Source organism: Periplaneta americana, chromosome 14 (assembly GCF_040183065.1).
Source record: "Periplaneta americana isolate PAMFEO1 chromosome 14, P.americana_PAMFEO1_priV1, whole genome shotgun sequence".
Taxonomy (NCBI): domain Eukaryota; kingdom Metazoa; phylum Arthropoda; class Insecta; order Blattodea; family Blattidae; genus Periplaneta; species Periplaneta americana.
Genome location: NC_091130.1, coordinates 119,619,738 through 119,640,838, shown reverse-complemented (window position 1 = coordinate 119,640,838; position 21,101 = coordinate 119,619,738). Strand labels below are relative to the sequence as shown.

Below are 21,101 nucleotides of genomic sequence, written 5' to 3'. Positions count from 1 at the left end.
AAGAATAAGATTTCCTCTCGTAGTCTCCATATAGTTTATTTCTGGCGTCCTACTTTTCTCTTCACCATGGCTAACAGCAATAGCTCTTTATCCATTTATTACTTTCTTAGAATAAAATTCCTCTCTCGATCTTCCCCTTCCACGTGATTTTTTTTTATCGCCGCGCTCTCATGGTTAACATTCGGCAGGTCTTTGAGCGGCCTCGTGCATAACATTCGGCAGGTCTTTGAAATTTAATTGCATTATTGTTTTCAATTTATTATGTCGCCGCTCCAATCACTCTCCTCAATTTCAATATTGCAACCAATAAGCTGCTTCCATTATTAAATGACACCTACTTGTCTAATCCACGTGGACTAAAACCGAGGTTGCAATGTCTTGTGCTGAGGACAAACATTAAGGCATGTGATTAAAAATTATTATTAAAGAATTATTATTAAGGGTTAAGAATGTCAATGTACTCGTATATGAAATAATAATAATAATAATAATAATAATAATAATAATAAAAGGTAAAAAGGTAAAGGTATCCCCGTAACATGCCATGAAGGCACTTGGGGGGCATGGAGGTAGAGCCCCATGCTTTCCATGACCTCGGCACTAGAATGAGGTGGTGTGGTCGGCACCACGCTCTGGCCGCCTTTTACCCCCGGGAAAGACCCGGTACTCAATTTTATAATAATAATAATAATAATAATAATAATAATAATAATAATAATAATAATAATAAATAATATAATAATAATAATAATAATAATAATAATAATCATTTAACAATATAACAAACTAGTGCTTATTCTTATCGAGAAAGTAGACGTGACAACGTGACGCTTAGAGTGAAACCTACAGAGCAACAATCGGTCGGCAAAATTATGTTTTAAAAGCACACCGCACGTTATTGTATGTTGCCGACATGTTAACCATGAGAGCGCGGCGATAATACCCAAAATATGTAGGTAGCATGGATCTTTGCAAAGTTTTCTGCACAGCGGAAATAAATTTTATTGTATAATTCTATTACAAAGCACTCTACAGTAGGCATATCGTCCTTTTTTTTTTAAAGCAATTTCATGCTCGTTATGTCTTCATGTATATTAATATTGATTTTCAAGGCCGGATCTCGGATATATGTTTAACCAAACTATAGAGACATTTTAGACAAATGCGAACTTACTCTGCTAAGACAAAGACCCCTGACTAACTAATCGAGACAAGTCGGTTTTACATATTCTTGTAGCAGACGAAGCGTTCACCTTGTCTTATAATAATTTAAAAGTTGTAGTAGAAATAATATTAAGCGACCACTAAATTTCTGTATTTAATGGGCTAGTTTTGTATTTTAATAAAACTGAAACGGGTATCACAAATTTTAATTTAGTATTTTATTTATTTTACACAGTCGTCTAGGAATTCAATCAGAGTTTCTAGGTTTCTGGTGTTATTGCATAATTATACTACATACATACATACATACATACATACATACATACATACATACACAACACAAAAGTGTGGTATATGGGTATATATTACAGCGAGAAACAGTAATGTGATAAATGAATCAATAAATGAATGAATGAATGAATAAATAAATGAATAAATGAATGAATAAATAAATAAATAAATAAATAAATAAATAAATAAATAAATAAATAAATAAATAAATAAATAAATAAATAAATAAATAAATAAATAAATATGCAGGGTGTCTCAGAATAATGTCTACACTGATTTAACATGGCGAAATACTTGAACGTTTTGCGGTTCCGTGTATAGTAGCCTCGTTTAATTATTAGGCAGCGGCATTCCTTTTAAGATTTGTAGGTCTTTATTGCATGCACCGATAGTAAAATGAAAATGCGACGTTGTCACGTCTTGTTTGTTGCTGCTATATACTAATATAACATGAAACAAGACACACTGCTAAAATTTGCAACTCTGCTTTAGGGGAGAGTCGGGTAGTATCGGACATCGGGTAGTATCGGACAGTGAGTTTCTTTCATCTACCACTGTGATGTCGCATAGAGAAACGTAACCATGTCATTCAGGTACTACCATATGGTGGTAGATGAAAGAAACGCACTGTCCGATACTACCCGATGTCCGATACTACCCGACTCTCCCCTATATATACACTCCGCGTGGAATATTAGAACGGCCTTCAAAAGACTTGACGACAATGGACAGCGCGACATAATTAAAATTATTGAAACTACAAAGCTTCCGTCCTCTTTGACACCGCTAGCCTACTAATTGAACGTGGCTACTTTATTATACTTAATATGTTACGCCAGATCTTTCGTACATGACAGAATCTGAGCTCCAGAATGCCTGCGCAACACACACAACTGAATACACTTTCACTTGATATTTAATTCGTGTATTCGCATAGTGAATATGCAGACATGATTTTGTTTATGGATTTTGTGATGTCAATGCATTTGCTGCTGTTGAGGAATGCAGACGTTTTCTCAATCGAAAGATTCCAGCTATCTGTGTGTTTTCTCGAGTTTATCGGATGTTATCTGAAATTATATATTTCAACTAGATTGTGACTATAAATTAAGACTTTATAATAGTATTAAGTTTTTTGACTTGTTCCATAATCTAGCTGTGAAGCAATATATGAATACCTTGGAATATTAATAACTAACAATACAATACAATACAATACAATACAATACAACTACCAAGTGTTTCATCGTGGTCGAAATGAGAACCGATACCGACACCTGATATGAATTTAGAATTCCTGGAATACATAAGAAGGACAACCTTAATAAATTGTCTTGTGCAATTATTTTAATTTTCTTACTCAGTTTGTACTTTATTATGAAATAAACTACTGGAACAACACAAGATGCAGCATTTTTCAATAATCTAACCTACCACAATGTTCTAACACGTAAAAATACGTCTATAATGCTTCTTTCTATTTAAAAGTTCCCCATAAATGACTTCCAACCGTTACATTTCGGACATAAGTATATTATGGGGTTAAATTGAATTAGAGTGACCCAAAATACATTATCTTGATGTATTTTACATTCCTTCTGAGACACTCTGTATATATTTATAAAAGAACATATTCTGTATACCTCTGGATAAATAACTAAGGAAGAGACTAGTGAAGTGCTTTGTGTGGAGTGTAACATTGTATGGGGCAGAAACATGGACATTACGACAAAGTGAAGAGAAGCGACTAAAACACTTAAAATATGGATATGGAGAAGAATGGAGCGTGTGAAATGGACAGAGTAAGAAACGAAGCTGTGCTGGAAAGAGTGAAGAAAGAATGATGCTGAAATTGTTCAGGAAGAGACAAAGGAATTGACTGGGTCACTGACTGAGAAGAAACTACCTACTGAAGCACTCACTGGAAGGAATGGTGAACGGGAGAAGAGTTCGGAGCAGAAGAGGCTATCAGATGATATATGACAAATGGATCATTTGCGGAAACAAAGAGAAAGGCAGAAAATAGGAAAGACTGGAAAATGCTGTGTTTACAGTGAAAGACCTGACTACCGCTGCATCCCACAGCCTAGTGTCGAGCTGAGGTGGAAAAGCACCACCGCCAAATCCAAGGATCCGATGTTTTTTTTCAGCAGCTAGTCGCCTTCTTGGGGTTGGATGAGGATTCTTTTGAATTTGGCACAGAAGATCGCTTCTTCTTCTCGGAGAACTCTTCTTAGCTGCCGCCCTCTTTGAAGACTTGGCAGCTTGGCCTTAGTTACAGGCCTATTTGACTCTTTCTCATTAAGCTTTTTATCATTCACTACCTGGCGTAATTTTGTCTTCCAGTCTTCCACTACTCCGGCATGTGCAGAAAAAAATCGGAAGTTACAGTTGTGCCATGTTCTAAATCAGTGGTTCCCAAACTTTTTTGACTGACGACACACATTGTCGAACGCCCACGATATCCAGACACACTTTTTTGTTTTTTTTTTTTATTAGTATAGGTCTCGCAAGCAGGGAATACCGACGGAAGGAATGCGAATGAAACACTGCGATAAGAAAGAGCGGGTGACAGGAAAGGTCAAGAGATAACTTGAATTATATTCAAGAGTAGCCTAGAGTCGGAAGAGAAATGACCGATAGAATCAGTTTTGTGTTGTGATAGTTACATTACGACTTTAGTTTGTTCCATTGCATGTGAATACGTGTCTTGTATCGCCCGGTATTATTATTTCATTCGTAAACATATGTTGCACGTTTAATTAGCTTCGAATTTTTCTCTTGCTACGTTCTTTATTTCCACAGCGATGTCCTCATTTGTTCATCTTCTTGGAAGAGACAGTACTTCCATCGGCCCGTACCTCTCGCCCTCTCGGCGTACCTACATACACACAAACAGCAACGCCACCATTGGTTTTCGGTAATCGTTTCTTGCGCGAGCTATAATAATACTAATATAATAATAACAATAAGTGCTTTTCTTCTGGAAAAAAGGTGGTGGAACTCTGTGTAAAATATTTTATAGCGAACAGGAGCTGATTACTGTTCACTGCACGGGAATTTTGTCTTTTTAATCTCCTTTTCGTCCAACTAAGACTTTCAAGATCTAAGCGTAATTGAAAGAAAAATTATATTGAAAACATAGTTATTCACACATATTTTGTTCCATGATGAAAAATGAAACAAAATGGTGCCGGAACGCCGTTACAGCGCGTTCCGCTAGAAAAAAGCACTGATAACAACTTCTATGTGGTGTCGGATATTCAGTGTTGTAGATAGGTAGATGTTAACACGCAATCGAAAATTCTAAAAAAACAAACAGCAACTTGAATGGCATTAGAATAAAACACAGGTATATGTCAAAAATCTCAACCTACCTACGCTAGAATTCCGCTAAAAGATTTTTATTATCTTGTCTGAAAACTCATTTATTTAAATTAATGTGAAGTCTGCGCTTGGTGAGTTGCACAGAGTTTCCCTATACGTGGCCTTATAGTTGACAGGCCAACACGTGAATCGTCTTCAGTCTATTCCTTTGTTTAGATTTCACTATTTTCATGGTAGGAAATGCTGATTCACAATGACTTTGAAAACGGCAGTTCTAAATTTCTTTTTAGTTTATTCGGCACCATCAACTGATTCGACAAAACATTTCCGTATATAAGAAATTCGGGATTTTGTTTATATTCATCTCCACGCCACGTAAAACCATATTGCAAGTATTCATCACTATATTTACGAAACGCAGTACGTTTTTTGTGAACTCTGAGGGAATTTTCGCTCACATTACTTGAATTAGCACTGCTGTCATCTAACCCAGAACTCGATTCAGATTGTCTTTTTCGAATTCAAAATTTGTCCCTGATTAAATTTAAATATTGCGACTATTATATCAAAAGTTCTTTATCACCCGCTCACACGTAGGCCTACTATGTACTGAAACTGACCAATGTGTTCTGACGATTGTAAACTCTGTTTATTACTAAGTGGGGGCAGTAAACGAATTACTAAGAATTTTATTGCTGCAGATGTTTACTTTCATTCGAATTATCACCAGGCAGAAAAATTAAACCGAACATTGTTGCAGATCTTCACATTTCACTGGTAAAGTCTGTCTCAAAATAAAATGTACCATATCAAAGATTTCGGTGTAAATAAAAAATGCGTTGTAAAGAGACTTTCTGGATGGCACAACATTTATCTTTCAATTCCAAAATTTCGCGACACACTCCATGGGACTGCGCGACGCACATGTTGGGAACCCCTGTTCTAAATGATTTAAACCATCCAGTTTTCTTTTCAGAATCTTCTTGAGTAAGTTTTTGTGCGATTTCCTTGACCTTTGTCTCAAGTCTGGCACTGTTATTCGAACATCTATTGCAAGGAAGTAAAAAAAAATGCATTAACCATTACAAGATATTAACAAATATGTTGCTTTTAAATAATTGATTAAATGGCGATCTTACTAATGTTAATTATGTAAGCATGTGCGGCTTACAGCTGTTTCGGTGCTATTCGACACCATCCTCAGAGCCTACTAGATCTCGGCGCTATCTCTACTTCGCTGCCTGTTGTGTGGGTGCGTTCGTGTGATGAAAAGTTGTGTCAAATAGTGTATGTGTTCTGAAATTGATCTTTGTGTTGAGAATTTGACTGGGGTGTGTTTTAGTATGTCTGTATATTTCATATTGTTCTAGTGTGTTGAGTTTTTGGTTTTTGGGCTGTATGTGTAGAATTTCCATGTCTGTATTTATGTTATTGTATGTGTGGTTAGCATTGGTTATGTGTTCGGCATATGTAGATGTATTGTGTCCTTGGTTATTGCTTTAATGTGTTCTTTGTATCGAGTTTGGAATGATCTGCCTGTCTGTGCAATGTAGAAACTGTCGCAACTATTGCATGTGAGTTTGTATACGCCTGTGTGGTTGTATTTATTTGTTTGTGTTGTTTGTGTGTTGAGATGTCTTTGTAGTGTGTTTTCTGTTCTGTATACTATGTTGTATTTCTGTTTTCTGAATGAGGATGCGATCTTGTGTGTGCTTTTGTTTTCGTATGTTAGTGTGATGTATTTCTTGTGTTTGTGTTATGTTTTGTGTGTTTTTGTGTTTGTTGAGTTTTTTTTGTCTTCCTAATGGTGTTGTCTATTATGTTTGGGTTGTATCCATTTTCTTGTGCTATGTATTTGATTGTGTTCACTTCTTTATCGTAGTGTTGTTGGCTCATGGGTATGTCGAGTAATCTGTGTACCATTGTCCTGAATGCAGCATGTTTGTGTTGTGTGGGGTGATCTAGTAGATCTAGTAGGCTCTGAGGATGGTGTCGAATAGCACCGAAACAGCTGTAAGTCGCACATGCTTACATAATTAACACGAGTAAGATCGCCATTTAATCAATTATTTATATTCAAGTGTTAAAAGTAGTGTACGAAAGATTCAACATAGATGTTGCTTTTTTCAGTTAAATCCAGCATCTCCTTTTTACGAAATGTTCATCTCGTTGATTCATTTCTCATGGGCCAGCGAATAGGGATTATAAAGAATGGACACTGAGCGAATTTTCCTGTGTTTTGTTTCTCTGTGCGCCAGCGGTTAGTTCCACTTTCAAGCGCTAGAGGTAGTGTAATCGGGCATAGGCTAAGAGAATAATTGAGAATAGAGTTGAGGCACAGGATCCAAACATCGCCTATCTTATTGCATAATCCAGTAACGCTTTGCTTCAAATAAATTCAAGTTAACAGCTTTTCTTTATTTCTCAGTGACAAACTAGTTGTAATAATAATATTTTATATTTCAGATATAATACATTATATTATAAAATAATATAATACATCATAAAATTAAGTATCGAATTCGTTTAATATTTGTATAATAATATAATATAATATAATATAGGTATATGGTTTTACTTCTCGTAAGAGTTTTGTTTTTCCATTTTCAGCGCTATCAAATCATTACATATTTTAATTGTTGTTGGGATCAACGTCTCAACTCTCATTATAAAGGAACTCTAGAGTCTAGACATTACAGTTAATGACGGATTTATTATTTTATGGATCCAATTTATTTTATTTGAGTACATAATGTACCTAGATGTATTAATTGTATGTGTTATATTTCCGCTGTGTCGACTGCTAGCTGGTGTGATGTCAGCGCCAACTCTAGGGAGAAAGCAGAATCTGACGCTTTAGCTGGCTTGAAGGTCATTGAAATCAGTCCGGCTACATCAAAGGTACCGACGCGAAGTGTCCATTCTTTATAATCCCTATTCGCTGCATGGGCCTTCTAGCGATATACTTAACATTTTAAAATAAATGTGGTGGTGGATTTGATGGCTTCCAAACTCCACGTACACTGAATTGCACCAATAAGAAGTAAGAGACGAAATATAATGTTTTCGAAACTTAATCCTTTCAAGCTGTCACTAGGTAATGCAATTCCATTATATTGGAGGGTTGAAGGTCAGGTGGTTTATTCAGAAACTTATGTATCAAATTGCGCCTTCATTTAATGAAAATACGAAATTACATTCTGTACACACATTTCTGCTTAATGAGTTTGAAGCTTTTGTAGTGTATTTGATTGTTTTATTGTCTTTGTATGAATAGCAAATAGCAATTCAATGTACAGCGTGCCATAAAAGTTTCTTTCTCTTAGGCCAACTTAGAGAAGTTAAAATTGCATATGAAGCATAGCATGGAACATGAAATTGTCACCAAGTCACCAAGATATAAACGGTCAACTTATCGAGTAACTGTCATACATAATTATATAGGAATCTGCAGGTTTCTTAAAAATCCCATTTCTTATGACGTTTGCGGTTACCAAGTTATAATGGTGGCCACCTTCACAGGTTTTACTGATAAAATATGGTCAGAAAATGTTGCATTTATCAACAGTAATCTCACTAGAGGTTTTGATTTATCTGGAGAAAATCAAAACTCGAGTGGTATTTAATTGATTATTACACGATTAGAAGAAAGTATATAAAGATTAGAAGAATAAAGCACTCTAATACAATAAAATATTAATTGACTTACTGAAATTTTATTTCACTAATGTTACCTTCACCAAAACGCTTAAACGGAGCCGCCATTTTCAGTTGACTGTCTATGCTGTAAACAAATGACGATCGCAAAGCATGTTTTATAGTACCGTAAAGAATTTGCAGTTTGAAATATTGGCAAACAAATAAAAACAGAAGGAAGTATATGAAGATTAGAAGAAATAAAGTATAATACAATAAAATAGATATTAATTGACTTACAAAACTTCTATTTCCACTGATGTTAACTTCATCAAAATGTTTGAACGAAGCCGCCATTTTCAGTCGACTATCTATGCGGAAAGAAATTACGATCGCAAAGCATGTTTTATAGTACCGTAAAGAATTTGCAGTTTGAAATGTTGGCAAACAAAGAAACAAATGCTAGGAAGCGATAAAATTAAACACATGTTAGGGAAGCAATAAAATTGTGCGATAAGGAGCCATGATTGGTTGAAAGACGTCCTTTCGTACCGTTTTATTGGTCAAAAGTAGTATCACGTAGTAAAAGTGTAATAGTCATTATAACTGAATCGGTTATTTGAGAAACGACACAAGTCCACTTTTAGCCAAGCCGAGACTACTGTGTTTGTGACGTGAATACATGTGTTTGCACGTCTGTAGGAGAAAGTAGATACGTCCGTCTTATTTAAAGCGATAATGACGTGACAGGATTTCCTTGAAGAGAACGAAATCAAAGGATTTTATGAAGAAATATTTTCCTGGTATAGTTGTAATAAGAGATGACGCATTGAGGAGCTGTAGTGTGGGGCTTCAATAAGATGCCAGTGTTTTCGCTTTAAAACATTTTAGGTTATTGTTTTTTTTTTTTCATTTTGTAATATAAAAAAATACTTTATGTACTAATTTATACTTGCATAGCTTTTGTTCTCATTAGTTTAGATGCAAATAAATAAAGGGTTTTGCGATAAGTGTGTCACACTTTTAAAATGAAATAAATTGTATAAACGAAAGAGGATTATTTATTTAATTACTATTATTTTGAAGCACACTTAATGCTATTATGAGTCTTCCAATTTTCAGTAACAAACATAAACTAGGCTCAATTTCACGAATAACGCACGTGATATTATTCCTTAGGTCATTAACTGTTTCTGGCTTGTTGGCATAATGCCCATGCCTGGTTTTGAGTAAAAAGTCTTATTTATTTCCTAGTAACTGTAGTAACTTGAAATTTGACTACACTCCATATTATTGTAAGTGGCGTCGTAAATATGTTTATGCGAGATCGTGCGTATTTGCTTGGTTTCCGCACAAAACCAATCCGCGGTAAGTCTAAAATTCCACATTCAGTATTCCCAACCTAACACACATAACAATTTCCCTCTTCTTACCGCTTAAGTGACATATTGATTTTACTGCTTTAGGCTTTTAACATATTATTTTTAGAGACGTTCAATATAGTATTAATTATAAATTGGAGACTTACCACTGCAATTTCACCTAAATTGCACTGTTAATTATTGTTTTTAAATATTTGCAAAAATTAAGCAAACTCTACAACTCCACTAAAGTTACTGCATTCGTGATGCAAGTAACAGTAAGGAAGCCGTGAAAAAATCAACAAGATTCCAGATGCCGATGTTATTACTACAATATGTTATATAAATAATATTGTTAAAATATTAAAATGAAAAATAAATAATTACATAACCTTACCGTTTGTTTTAAGTTCGCATTTATAGACTGGGGGGAAAAAAAGACAGACGTATATCACGGCCTGCTGGAGTATAGTAAACACAGAAAACCATTTTAAAGCAACAATGTTGAAGATAGATATTTTTGATTTCCAAATTTGCCGTCATTAAACAAAAACCAAGATGGAGTTTTCATTGCAACTAATTAGAAATTCCTCTTTCAGGTATGTAATAAACGATTCGCACAAAATAATGTACGATACACGAGCGGTATGTTTTCTTTCAATTCTCGGAAATTAAAAAAGCTCAACTACGTTTCGCTTTTTCAAACTTTTCCTCGAACATGAAAACTTCAACATACCGCTCTTATAACGCATATTACTATTGATAAATGTCACATTTCGAATTTGGTAAAAATTATAGTGTGATGAGAAAGTATTGTCTTTATTTTGCTGCTTACACGTGACAAGTAATGCAATTCAAATTAAGTTATTATTCTCTCCGCTGAAATAAATCTCAATGTGCAAGAGATGCATTTCTAAGAGTTTTTCCGGAAGGAGTATGAGTCCATACCATTGTAATTATTTGTACAAAACTGCACGGATTTCACTGTAATAAATTGTATATTGCACTTCAATAGAGAAGGATTTCATTTGTTACTTGACATGTTATTTGATTGTGTGAAAAATTGTGAAATATTTTCAGGGATATATTGATATCAATACAATCTTCAGAATAAAATTAAAAAAGGCATATTTCCTGACCATATTCTAAATATATAATTAAAATATACTAATAATAACAAACTAACAGAGTAACAATCCTTTATCTCGCAAAAGCTTACGAAAGACTGTACAAATTCCTACTGCATAAATGATTACACATGTGTACAATAAAAATCATGTGATACAACAAAATGAATTGTCAAACCACAGTTATCCTCATAGTCTCCTCTGGATTATCTGCAACTGATTCTGATATAGTTTCTGTTGGCGTTGGTGTTGTTGCTTCCGGGGTTTCAGGAGTGGTTCCTTTAACTATGGTCACAGGCTTTGGTTCCTTGATGTGATGTTGAATAAGGCTGTTAAAATAAGATGTAGCAATAGTTTAGTACTAGATTTATGTAACAAATAACTTAGGATGCTATTCATAGACATTTCGCTAGCCCGGGCTACGAGCGTGCTAAACAGGATTCATATCATATCATATCATATCATATCATATCATATCATATCATATCATATCATATCATATCATATCATATCATATCATATATTATATCATATCATATATCATATATCATATATCATACCATATCATATCATATCATATCATATCATATCATATCATATCATATCATATCATATCATATCATATCATATCATATCATATCGCTGACACTGGTTTATGAATACGAAAAACGTTAGTTCGCTGATCATCCACCGAAAGTTCGCGCTAAGAATGTCTATGAATACGGCCCCTAGATTTTAATAAATTAAGGACGTAGCTTCAATAAAGGCTCATATTCCAAAATGTTGTTCTGAGATATATAGAGTTGAAATTTTTAAAGCAGTGCAATAAATGCACTAACCAATGAATATGAACCTATTGGGTAAGTAGCATTGTGTTTTTTACATTATATAACAAAAATACTAAAAGCTTTTTAATCCAATGTTATATATTTAAAGAATAATCTATAAAGGTAATGCATGTTATGGACCCCTTTTCTGGAAAACGTACTTTTAGTTCAAAAATAAATATAAGCTGTGTGTAGTCTTTATAAAAATTTATTATTATTTATATTTTTATATAAAATACAGCAATATTATTAATAATATTCATTAACATTTTTAGAACTCGAGATATTTTCCACATAACACAGCAAATAACGAACATTTCGAAAAGTTAGAAATGTTTTCGAAAGAAAATAACGAATCATGAATATTTAGACTTTATGATATTTTCCCAAACAAAATAACAAATCACGAACATTTTGAAAAGTTAAAAATGCTTTCAAAACAAAATAAGGAATAGAAGTTTATAAAACAAGGTAACACATCATGAACTTATTGAATAGTAAAAAACATTTTTCAAACAAGGTAGGACATTATTTTTGTTCATTAAACATCCATATTTTCCACACTATTTCCGTCCTCATTTCTGTCACCACTTTCACTCTCCAGTCTCAGAAGCTTGGAAAAGAGACTCATAAAATGAGCGGCTTTCCTCTTGTACATATGGAAATAAGTCTCCGACATCCTTAACTTCATTTTTCTTCAGTGGAACTAGAGACGCTGACTGAAAATCCAATCTTGGAGGGCAGTTTTTCATGTATGAACATGTTCTATAGATAAAGGGCCTATAACATATATTATAGTCCCGTCGCTCTAATTTTCGGCAGCCAATCGCGTTGCAGGTTGGCTACATTTAAACGTGTGCGTCTTGTGATTCGCTGATGAAGATGTTATTCATTACTTAAGGCTCGATAAATAATATAATCGCCCGCCATTTTGGCTCTTTCGTTGGCGTTCGCAGAAAGCACACGAAGACGTTATTTGCCGCTCAATTATTTGCTGAATTACAGTGCGTTTGATTTATTATCATAGGAGCTACGACATGATAATGTTTAACGGTATGGCAAATAGATTCCTCGTATGGTAGCTCGGCAACAAAAGAACAAAAATGGCGAACGATACTATCTACCTAGACTTTGAGCATTCACTTCCTAAGACGTAAGCAAAGAGGAGGAGTCACGCCGGGAATAAAGCGTCGCGACTATAAAATAAACAGGTTTACGAGCATTGTTGTTAAAAGTTTCTCAACAAAACTTTGCGGGTATAACAATGAAACTATGGAGAATCGATTTATGCATTCTCCGGAAAAAGGGCCTATGAAGCTATGGGCCCTTATTGCAGCTACGTCCTCAATTTTAATGAAAATGCAATGGAAGGTTAAGTTATTACTGTCTAGTCGTGTTTATATTTTGTTGAGTCAAGTTGAATTTTAAGTTTGTAAGTCAGATTATTGAACAATCCCAAGACAGTTCTGAAATAATTCCATTACTAGTTTTCTTTTGTGAATATGATTAATGACACGTTTATAGAAGTTCAATATGATTTCATACCTACGTAAAGGTGATTCTATGGATGTGTGTTTGTCCTCTGGTGCAACATCCCCTACTCTGAAAATAAGAAGAAAAGTATATATTAAAACATTTTGTGCTGAAATAAAAAAAAATATTTGACAGGTACTTAAAAAATGTAGAGCCTCGTCTTAAAAAATGTGTGTGTAACGTCTCTACAGAAGAAATTTAAGTACATAGGGGAGAGTCGGGTAGTATCGGACAGTGCGTTTCTTTCATCTACCACCATATGGTAGTACCTGAATGAAATGGTTACGTTTCTTTATGCGACATCACAGAAACGTAACCATATCAATCAGGTATTATCATCGTGTGGTATATGAAAGAAACTCACTGTCCGATATTACCCGATGTCCGATACTACCCGATTCTCCCCTAATTCATTGCACTAGCTTGTTGCAAAGGCACAGCGAATGCAGAGTTGTATACTAGTGATGAGATAAACTGCTCTTTTGTGATCACTGTTCGACCTGGAATCGGAAGCAGTGTGTGACAGCCATCTGCACCTCTCTGTCACTGTGAAAATGCTGACCGGACAGAAATTTCTTGAGGTGTAAGAAGCGATGGGAATCGCTCGGCCATATAGGGCTCGGCGCACAACACAACAGATCTTCTCCAAGAGTTCCGCAGGGAGGTGTTTTAACATCCACCTTACAGCCCTGATCTCGCTCCCAGCGATCAGCATTTGGTTCCAGTTTATCCACGGTATGAGAAATGTTTAAATTCTGGTGAGGAATATGTTGAAAAATAGCTCAGTAATTACTGTGGTATTTGTTTCAATAAATTTTTCCATGAAGTTGTATTTTCATTCTCTAAACGGCTCCAAGGAAACTTACTTTCTGATGCGCCTCGTAGATAAGAAAAAAAAAACAAGTCCAGTGCTTACCGAGGAAACTTTGTATGACATTGCATTTCGACTAGAAAGCTCTCCTAAAATAATCTATTTTGCGCCTTTCTCAAGAAACAGGAATTTACTAGGGCTCGATTATAAAAGTCACAGAGATATTGAAACTAAAGCTCTATAAAGTTGCTGCGACATATGAATTAAGAATAGGTGACCCAGTTACTAGACGTAGGATTTGCGAGTGGATTTTGACCGGTGTTCATGTCGGAGAGATAAATCCATCCTTAATTTTCTTTTCATCAATCACCCCTCCGTATGGGTTCCATATGGGTGGATATATAAATTCTTAAAATAACCGATACTGGAGTATCGAAAACCAGACCTTCCCCACGAAGTGCCTCTTCACTAGCAGGGTATCGATGTTTGCTGTGCCATTAGTAGCGAACGAATTATCGGACCAATTTTTTTTTAGCAGTCAATAAACGTCGATAAGTTCATTACCCTGATCTTGCAGCTTTTTTAATCAATGACTGAAAGCGATTGTACCGTAATTTCGGCTCCTTTCAACAGAATTCTGAAACCGCACATGTCGCCAATATTTCTTTGCTGGCAGTTCATTATTTGTATGAAGACAAGGCGATTTATCAATAATGTGCCTCCTTACGTCCAGTGTGATTGTCCATACTGAAGAATAAAATGTACGAAACAAACCCTCGCAATTTAGACGTACTAAAAAACAATACCCGATATGACGACGTGAACTGAAACGACTAATGGAGAATTTAACCACTTCCTGATTAACCCGAGTTAACTCGGGTTGCTAACTTGTGTCAAAATTTATTAACCCGAGTTAACTCGTTTGAGTCCCATTTTCGCGGCTAAGGATTATATCCCGAATATATACGTTTCCATTCTTTCATTAACCTTTTCCTCACTAGATGGCTACAGAAGTTAGTGATAATGCTATATCTGGTGGTGTTTTTTGTACTTCTTCCTTGCGAGTGGAATTCTATGCTCATATAGCATTCACACACAGTAATGAGTAGATTCTAGTTAGTTTTGGCGGTTTTTGTTTGTGTTTAGTGTTTTTGTGCTGTTTTGTGTAAAGATGGATAAAGTTAGTGATTCCGAAACTTTTGATCAAGAATATATTCCTGTAGAAGATTAGGAAATGAAACATCGGTATCAGAAGACGAAGTTAAAGGCCAACAAACAAATTCAGATCAGTTGATGTCGCATCTTTTCGACAGTGGTTTGAATAGAAGACATCTGACACCATTTCTTCCGCACCTCCGAGGTCCCCATTCCCTGAAATTTTAACATTGTTTCTGATAACGATAATTATCAATTTTTTAAATTATTCTTTAATAGTGATCTCATCAACATTATATTCGAGGAGACGATTCGGCATGCTAATAAGTGTTCACAGAATGCTGAAAATAATTCATGGCGGCCTACTACAGACTCTGAAATACGTGTGCTTTTGGGCATAGTGATACTGCAGAACATTATTCACATACCTGAAGAACAGATGTGCTGGTACAAATATTCAATGACTGCTACACCATTCTTCCCAAAACGCTCTCATATAGGAGAGCAGATACTACTGTCCGGAATGCAATGTGCCACTGTGCGTAATACCCTGCTTTCGAATCTATCACACGACAAGCAACATTTAGCGCCTTGATAACAGCACTGGTATTGTACCTCATAAATTAATACATAAAAAAGAACATAAGTTGGTAAATAGTTCATGAGAAAATCAAAGTGGGACAACTACCAGAGCTGGAGATAACTCAGGATAATAATTCAGGCATGAATGTATGTCTATTTCATAGTGATTTTTTAGGTATGTAAGAAAATTAGTGATGTACAGTGATTCTGCAATATTAAATGACGTCTTTACGAAAATAAAAAAATATGATACTTTTTTTCACAAAACTGGTAAGGGAAGAGGTTAAGGGGGTGTCATAAATGTACAGATAGGAAAGGAAGATAATTTCAACAACTTCCTGGATAAATCGAGTAAAACACTTTACACTTTGTCACCGTGAATAGCAGTGACGAACGACTATTGGCGCCCGTAAGACGCAGACCTAACCCAAGCTCTCTCCAGACGCAGTATAAGACATGATGATTTCTGCTGAAATAGATTTGCGCCACATAAAATTAAAAAGACTAACGATTCTGCGTTACAATACTGTATTACATCTATTGCGCTATTCAACACAATAAACATGGATACATAAGCTTTTCCCTTAATATATATTTTACCAGTTTTGTGAAAAAAAAAAAAGTGTCATTTTTGATTTTCGTATGGAGGTCATTTAATATTGCAGAATCACTGTACATCACTAATTTTCTTACATACCTAAAAAATCACTATATTATAGACATACATTCATACCTGAATTATTATCCCGAGTTATCTCGTGCACCTTGATTCCAGCTCTGGTAGTTGTCCTACTTTGATTTTCCCCTGAACTATTTACCAACTTATGTTTTTTTTTTTTTATGGATTAATTTATGAGGTACAATACCAGTGCTGTTATCAAGGCGTTAAATGCTGCTTGTCGTGTGATAGATTCGAAAGCAGGGTATTACGCACAGTGGTACATTGCATTCCGGACAGTAGTATCTCCTCTTGTGTCGAATTTGTTTGTATTTTGAGTCTCTCGCAATACTACACATGAAACACTGTCTGGTTGGGTTGTTCTTCTTCAGAGTTCGTGGAATAACTTCTGGAAAATGTCTACCTGTAAGCCGAAGTGGGTTGTATTTTGAGTCTGTAGTAGGCCGCCACGAATTATTTTCAGCATTCTGTGAACACTTATTAGCATGCCGAATAGTCTCCTCGAATATAATGTTGATGAGGTCATTATCAAAGAATAATTTTAAAAAAATTGAGAATATTACAAACAATGTTAAAATTTCAGGGAATGGGGACCTCGGAGGTGCAGAAGAAATGGTGCCAGATGTCTTCTATTCAAACCACTGTCGAAAAGATGCGATATCAACTCACCTGAATTTGTTTGTTGGTCTATAACTTCGTCTTCTGATACCGATATTTCATTTCCTAATCTTCTACAGGAATATATTTCTGATCAAAAGTTTCGGAATCACTAACTTGACCCATCTTTACACAAAACAGCACAAAAAAACGCTAAACACGAACAGAAACCGCCCAAAACTAACTAGCATCTACTCACTACTGTGTGTGAATGCTATATGAGCATAGAATTCCACTCGCAAGTACAAAAAACACCACCAGATATAGCAATATCACTAACTTCTGTAGCCATCTAGTGATGAAAAGGTTAATGAAAGAATGGAAGCGTATATATTCGGGATGTAATCCTAAGCAGCGAAAATGGGACTCAAACGAGTTAACTCGGGTTAATAAATTTTGACACAAGTTAGCAACCAGAGTTAACTCGGGTTAATCAGGGAAGTGGTTAAAACGTATTACTACTAGAGTCGACCGTGGGCTATCTGATTTATAATGCCTTTGGAACCCTTGTTTACACGTCTCTTGTAAGGCAACTATTATCTTGTGTGAATTACGAAGAAAAAAAAAATAAATCTCTTTAATTTTACAAAAAAATATTTCGCACGCTTGAGATTTTAAGGGTATATGTAGTAAACAAATATTATCAGAAAATGCAGGCTATAAATTTATAAAATTTTATAACGAAATGAACTCACAATTGGACAAAAATTACAAAGTGCCACAACAAGACTTATTAGAACTTAAATATGTGATAAAAGTATAAAAAATATTACTAATAATATTTTTAATAATTCACTTTTTAGTTTAAATTCAATTTTCCAAAATTTAAAAATTTTCACACATAATATTTCATAACTCCACAACCATTAGAGGTATAATTCTGAATTTTTTTACACTGATTTAACATGCATTTATGCAAACGGTAGACTACAATAATGCCCATTTCTTTGAAAATAGAAAAATTAGGTCACAAAACATTATGTAAATTTTAATATATTTTATACAGAACAAATAAAGAATTAATTGTATCCAAACAAACAACTCTACATGTCTGAGAGTAGTCTACTTTTCAGAAATAAGTGTTTATTACATGCAGGAAAAATATTAAAGTTGTCAGAGAGAACATAACAATGTTATGGTTACCAAATAATGTAACTGAAGAATTTTTTTTTCATACTCTGATAAAACTGGTTTGAAAAATATTATTAGTAACTTTTTATAGTTTTATCAGATATTTAAGTTTTAATAAGTCTTGTGGTACCTTGTAATTTTTGTCCAATTGTGAGTTCATTTTCTTATAAAAGTTCAGAAATATTGAGCCTTCAATTTCTGATAATATTTGTGGTACTTGTGGCGGCCGGGTAGCTCAGTTGGTAGAGCAGCTGGCTACGGACTGGAAGGTCCGGGGTTCGATCCCAGGTGGTGGTAGGATTTTTTTTTCTCGTTGCCAAACTTTCAGAACGGCCCCGAGGTTCACTCAGCCTCCTATAAAACTGAGTACCGGGTCTTTTCCGGGGGCATCCTGCCTAAGGTTTTTCCGTGGTTTTCCTAAGGCGCTAAGACAAATGTCGGGATGAGCCCTAAAAGAAATGGGCCACGGACCTGCACTCATATCCCCATGAATCTCCCTAATTAACAATTACATCTCTCCCCCCTCTTCGCAATTGAGCCATCATATAGCCAAATGGCTGGTCTCGAAATTGAGACAAATCAACAAGGCTCATGACCTCCTACATAATAGCCAAATTGGCTAGTCTCTTATATGAGACAACTCATCCTGCCTAAGGTATTCCGTGGTTTTCCTCAGGCGTAAGACAAATGTCGGGATGAGCCCTATAAGAAATGGGCCACGGACCTATATGCCCTTCCCCATATATACTCACTTTTATTATAAATTATGTATGCCCTAGTTCAGATAATATTAATAGTCTATTAAACATACGAGGTCACTCAATAAGTCGCAAATTGAAAGGACAGGGACCTCTCAAATTGCAGCTTAGATTTCACGGCGCTTCTTCCGACGGCCTTCACCTGCTTTGTCATCGAACAACAGATGACGGCGTCTTGCCATCCTAACGGCAAACACCAGCCAACTCCTCCTCGCCCCGTTCCGTGATCAATTGATCAATCTCAGCCCCCCTCGCGTATGTGGTACCTAAGAGGTTACGTCCAATTTCGGCTTCCCCTTCAAAATTTTCTACAGCTCCTTCAGGGGAGCAGCGTAACCCGGAGTGAGACTAGTAGCCAACAGGCTTGGAGCTCACATATTTAGTTTTGTACAGCCCCCAACCCCTTGCAAGGACGCGTTTTGCGTACCTTTTAAATTTTCCTCCCAATTCTCCTTCGATTTTTCGATTTTTCGATTTTCCGGGGGTAAAAGGCGGTCAGAGCGTGGTGCCGACCACACCACCTCATTCTAGTGCCGAGGTCATGGAAAGCATGGGGCTCTACCTCTATGCCCCCCAAGTGCCTTCATGGCATGGCAGGGATACCTTTACCTTTTTTTTTGTAGTATTTGTGGGCCTCTTCCAACAATTTATGAAGCTAGTGAGTGTAATAATAAATATAATGTACATTTTATAAGCCTCTTAAATTCTCATGTTATCCCTACCTAAATGATTCCTAAAAACGGCAGCTGCATCATACGTCTGTGAAATTAATTTTTCGAGACAACTTTCTAACAAGGGTTGAACACGGTAAAAAATACAACTTGATAGATTATCTGCATCATTACTTTCTACACGATTTCCAAAACAGCTTGCACACGTTGTCATTAAACTCATATCGTAATATCAATACTCTTTGTAAGTTATTCGATGCACTTATTGTATCGTCTCGTCAGCCTTAAAGGCGAGGAAAGCCGACTGGCTAATTTAATTAGAAATGAATTCTTGACATGGTTGTAGCTAATAGTCTGGCAATTAATTTTTCATGTTCTTGGACACGCCTTTTAAAAACTATTGTGTTTTCAAAATGGCTTTGTAAAGCGGAGAGAAAACTTTCTCATTCACCCTTTTCTCTTTCACTTCGCCCAAGAAAGCACAAAGAAATGTTTAGTTCTCAAATTAAGAATTATTGGTCTATCTATGGTTAGTTTGTAATTTACCGAGCCACGCTTTATTGTTTGTATTTTGTTGTTCTGTGCAGTCCCCTATTTCCATCACCATTATTATTCCTAAGATGCTTCAAGATGTCTTGCCATTACTTCTGAAGATATCCCAGCGTGCGAATGAGAGCAATTAACGTCTCTGGTTGTAGCGTCTGCCTTCTCATTTCATGTAATCCCAACATTGTTCGGAACCTATTTCCTCCAATTTGGGAACCCGATGTGAGAAGTGAAGTGGAAGAGAGACTGGGTACTCATGACGAGGGCTCGTTAGAATAACCAGACTGCAAACAATGAATGGAGCTCAGAGTAGGGCAGCAGATATGGGGAATTTGACCCGCGACTATCTGAGTGAAAAGAGTAATTCCCTATAATTGGCTCATAGTATTCCGAAATAAAAACACTTGCATTAGAACTGAGTTCTAAGTCGTACACTGACGTTCAAAGATATTTGACCCTACTAATCAATAGTGACCGATAATTTGTTGGTGTAAATGTGGCTTCTTTAATTTTTACTTCTATGAATAGATGGCGAAGATAATAGTCAGTGTTGCCAATCGTACATAAATATACCCGCATTACAGAATTACATTTTTCATACTACTCTACCGATTGTAAAACAACACTGTGTTTAGCTGGAAACCGCCAATATTGTCAATTATGAGAATAATACATTTATGCCTAATCAATATATTCAATATGACAGTTTTTTAACCACCCTAATAATGGTGCCACCTATTAAGAACTAGCGGAACTAAAATCTGGCTTTCAGGTAGAAGCTCCCTGTGAAGCAGGCTTGATTAATTTCAAAGGAAAAATTGTTCCGGGGCCGGGTATCGATCCTG

General features: G+C 35.6%; 1 protein-coding gene across 1 annotated transcript in view; it reads right to left on the bottom strand.

Annotated features, from left to right (window-relative positions):
- Positions 1-10,961: 10,961 nt before the first annotated feature.
- Positions 10,962-21,101, bottom strand: part of LOC138713707 (beta-alanine transporter-like) — a 1,405,169-nt gene continuing 1,395,029 nt past the window's right edge. The window contains exons 12-13 of the mRNA XM_069846007.1: positions 13,279-13,335; positions 10,962-11,235 (exon numbers count right to left, since the gene is read on the bottom strand). Of these exons, the coding sequence (XP_069702108.1) occupies positions 11,079-11,235; positions 13,279-13,335 (214 nt within the window). The 3' untranslated portion in view covers positions 10,962-11,078. The remainder of the gene's footprint in view (positions 11,236-13,278; positions 13,336-21,101) is intronic.